The sequence below is a fragment of the Penaeus japonicus genome, unplaced genomic scaffold (assembly GCF_977035675.1).
Source record: "Penaeus japonicus unplaced genomic scaffold, GWHDUDI00000001_assembly GWHDUDI00000032, whole genome shotgun sequence".
Classification (NCBI taxonomy): Eukaryota; Metazoa; Arthropoda; class Malacostraca; order Decapoda; family Penaeidae; genus Penaeus; species Penaeus japonicus.
The window spans coordinates 158250-162845 of NW_028234434.1; the positions used below are offsets into that span (position 1 = coordinate 158250).

Consider the following 4596-nt stretch of genomic DNA (forward strand, 5'->3'; position numbering starts at 1 on the left):
GTTGTAAGCGGATTATTCGTAGAAGAGATTTGACACTCGCTGATCCTCCGCTAACAGCCTGACCTGGCCCTTGGTGGTATCCCTGGATACTCGCCAATACCTGCCTGCAGCTAGCGAATTATTTACCTGTTCAGAGAACACGTAAATAATTCGCGACGCACTGTGTAGTGGATTGTCTTACTGCGAGGGATCCGGTCAGGCATATAAGGGTTATACCCGCCTGACAGGGCCTTGTGCCTGCCCGGCCCTAACACACAAAGACGGTTCAACTTCACAGTGTGCTTTGAACTTTTTGATTCCACAACCGCACCTTTCCAAGTCCAGTCATTTTGATTAGCTTTGCTAGCCTCCATTCCCCCTTTTTTCCCATCATCCATCATCCTCGAGCTATGGTATCATGGGTCACATGATCAAATTAGCATATTCTGGGGGGCCCATCTCCTGTGAGGTGGCCCTCCAGAAAATCTTCACCATCACAGAGGTTGCCGTTACTCACTGCATTAAAGTTCATAATGGTTACAAGGTTGTTGTTGCTAGGCAAGAACAGCTGACTCCCTTCCTGACGACCGATGGCCAGAGGAAACTCGCGGCCGCAGGCTTTAAGCCTCTTCCTTCTCCCGAGACTAAGGCTAAGTGTACGGTCGTGGCAAAGAAGGTCGATAAGACCATCTTACCACGATCGGCCGAGTCTATTCAGGCCGAGGTTTCAGCCATGAATGACGTCACTGTGGTGGATGTCTACAAGCCACCCGAGTCCCGGATCGTGAAGATCCGATGCTCTGCGCCCGAGGAGGCACAGAAACTCCTATCTCGTGGGATCGTGATGTTCCACACATCCGTCCCCCCTTACAACATAGAACCTGAGTGTTTTATTCAGGTTGACCAGTGTCTGAAGTGCTACAGATACAATCACCTCAAACACACCTGTACTCTCGAAGCCAGGTGCAGTCGCTGTGGCGAAGAAGGTCACTTCTTTGCCAATTGCAACAAGCCCACCAAATGTTGCAATTGTGGTGGACAGCACGTCGCCGTCAGCGGGTCTTGCCCCACACGCAAAGAAATCATCAAAAATAAACGACAAGCACTAAAAACACAAAACAATAACACAACATACGCAACAGCAACACGACCCCTACAAACATCCACTCCTTCCAGAACACAAACAAACACCGCGATTCCCTCGGGAAGAGCTATGCCGCCCCAGCCTCACTTCCCTCAGACAAACACCTTCACTCCAAACACCGACCCAAAAATACAAGCTATACTCCATGTGGCTTTAATTGCCGCCAGATACAACGCCAAAAAATTCGCAAACATCGTCCCTATACTCTTACAGAAAAACGGTTTCCCGAGCATAGTAATTCCCGAGGAGATCTTCGAACACGAGAACCTTTACATACCTGAAGTTCACACACAAACAAACACAAACACAGATAGAGTGGCGCCCATTTCACAGCCACAGCCCTCTACCTCTCACGAACAACAGCCACTCCCACAACGTAAACAACGAGAAACTAAACATGAAAAAACTACCCTTAACACACCTGAACAGAAACGCAAACAAATCTCACCACTAAACAAACACACCAAAAAAGACAGAAAAGACCCGTCGCTCCCGGCCTCCGGGGTCCACGACAACACCATCCTGTCGGACTCCTCCAACAGCAGCATCGATGTCGAGCACGTTGACGTGCACGACATGGGTGCTGCTGCGTGTCCCGCCCCCCTGGCAGGGGCGGGACCAGTTCTCCCTGACAGGGGAACACTCGGGGAACGCGGGAGCATCGGGAATTGGTCCGCCGATTCCCGAGACTTCCGCGTCTCCCACTCTCAGGAGTCACTTCCTGACCCTGGCGAGCTCGCCAGAGTAGCCCACCTGGGCAAGGGTGCCGAGCTGTCGCCCCACGGGCGCGCTCGCTCCCGCTCTCGCTTCCGGGAGCCACAGACGCCATACAAGGTGAAGCCTAAGACCGTTCACTCTCCTTGATTGGTATGCTGACGATCGTACAAGCGAATGTAAGGTCATTTTTTAACATCCGGAACATTTTTTACGAGTTTTTAGAACAGGAAAGTCCCGATGTTGTTCTTTTAAACTCTACCTCTATCACTAATTCCTATGCTATTAAACACTTCGGCTACACATCGAGACAATCACAAGACGGCTTGTATACAGGGTCCTGTATTCTCATAAAATCCACCCTCCATTTCGAGTTCATCTCACCGCCATTCATTCATCCTGACTTCATGGCTGTAAAGCTATTCACGCAACAAGGCCCTGTAATGATTGCCACTGCCTATATCAGACCTAATTCAAATTTACCTCTTGCCGATTTCAACAAGCTATTTAGCTATAATAACCTCCCAGTTTTCTTTGCCGGTGACATCAACGCAGCACATCACGCCTTCCACCACACAAACAACAACGCACACGGTAGACAGCTCTTGTCTATTTTCCAAACAAAAACACTGCACTACATCGGACCCGACTTCCACACCGTATATACAAGCAGAGGTAAGGGTCGTCCTGATCTCGTTTTCGGGAACAGGGCGGCACTCGCCTACCACTCACACATACAACCTGGCCCGAACATCGGTTCGGACCACATACCCATGATTATCAAACTTTCTATGTCACCTATACAAAACAAAGAAACACCGTCATTCCGGTACAAAAAAGCAAACTGGGACGATTTCAAATCATTTTTAGAAGCAGAAGATTTTGATTTTAACCTTGATGGGGAAAATTCCCTCGAAATAAATAGGCATTGGCATCATCTCTTCTCATGGATTTCTGCTGCTATGCTTCGCTCCATCCCCAGGGAGCGATACAAGGACAGAATATCCTTTCATCCTTCTGAGAGAACAAAGCGTCTTCTGATCTGCTTTAGGACTCGTTTCATTCATAATTTAAATAGTCTGCACCGAGTGAGGTGGGACCTCACTATCCTACGAAACCACGTCATCGATAGTTTTGATAATGACCGCAAAATTTTTTGGCATAATTTGATTACTAAAGTAGAATCAACGAGAGTTCGCAATCCACGGGAATTTTGGCAGAAGATCCGCCAATTAAAAGGTAGTAATTTCCCTCCCTTCAATCACCTCCTCAAGGACAACATTCAATATTCAGATCCCGTGGATGTTATTAAAATTTTTCATGATCACTGGAAAACTGTATTCTATCCTCATCAGCCTATCCCCTTTGCAAACGATAACGTAAATTTAATTAACACCTGGAGCCAGAACAACAGGATAGAAACAGAACCAGAGCAGATTATCCACCTGGATAATCTGGACGACACGTGCGAACTCAGTGCTCCCATTTTGCTGGAGGAGGTAAAACAAATCATTAAGAGAACACCTCGAAAAGCTCCAGGCTCCTCACAGATAGGACGAGACGTATTAATTAATCTTCCCGACAACGTTTTACGAGCTATGACGCACCTGTACAATACTTCATTAGCCTCTGGCTACTATCCCTCACCTTTCAAAACTGCTTTGGTGGCCCTAATCCCTAAGCCACAAAAAGACTTATCTGACCCCAAGAATTACCGCCCAATTAGTCTACTCGAGACATTAGGTAAAATTTTTGAAAAGATCATTAATTCCCGACTAAGGCGGTATCTTGAAGACAATGACTTACTTTCTTCAAAACAATTTGGCTTTCGCTCCCATCGCTCGACGCAAGACGTACTGAACATACTGACGTCTTATTGTGTAAACAATAAGGACAGACATTTGAAGACAGTCCTCGTGACAAAAGATGTGGAGCGAGCCTTCGACACGGTCTGGCATGCTGGCCTGAAGTACAAGCTGTGCACTAAATTTAATTTCCCAGTGTGCACCAAGAGGCTGTTATGCAGCTTCTTGGATGATAGAAAGCTTAAGTTAAAATTCAAAGGTAACATTTCGGATACCATTTGCATGCACGCAGGTGTACCTCAGGGCAGCATAATCAGCCCCACACTCTACATCTTATACACAAATGACCTCCCCGACCCCATTTACCCCGATTCACTGACGCTTCTTTACGCTGACGACTGCACGCAATTAGCTAGACATGTTTCGCTGCCCGGTGTCGTCCGGCGAATTAATGACGAGCTCGACAAAGTCTCGAAATGGGAGTACAAGTGGCTTATCAAAACTAACGCGACAAAGACAAAAGTCCTCTTTATAAACCCTCGACACAATCCTCCATACGATCACATATACTTAAACTCTTTCGACAGACAACAAGCACCTCTCGCAACCACTCTCTCCTGCACTGTACTCGGTGTAAATTACGACTATATGCTTAGATTTCATAATCATATCAATCAAAAAGCCGCATTGGCTCGCAAGGCCTTACAATCGCTTCTGCGATTTCGCAGTGCTGCCCCGCGCACAAAGCTGCACCTCTTCAAAGCCATGATACACCCCCTTCTCACATACAACCCTCTTACACTCACACTCGCAGCACATACAAACAAGCGCAAGCTACAGGTCATCCAGAATAGAACACTCCGATGGGTCTATGATGTAAAGTGGGACGACTTTGTGTCGTCATCACGATTGCACGAGAGAGCTTCTGTGCTTCCCCTGAACCTTCACTGGCGC

At 47.3% G+C, this 4596-nt stretch overlaps 1 protein-coding gene across 1 annotated transcript; it reads left to right on the forward strand.

The window, feature by feature from the left end:
- The first annotated feature begins 352 nt into the window (after positions 1-352).
- Positions 353-2787, forward strand: LOC147467892 (uncharacterized). The gene has a single exon (XM_086556246.1). It carries the CDS (start codon positions 398-400, stop codon positions 1985-1987), a length of 1590 nt encoding a protein of 529 aa, XP_086412372.1. The 5' UTR covers positions 353-397; the 3' UTR covers positions 1988-2787.
- Positions 2788-4596: the final 1809 nt, after the last annotated feature.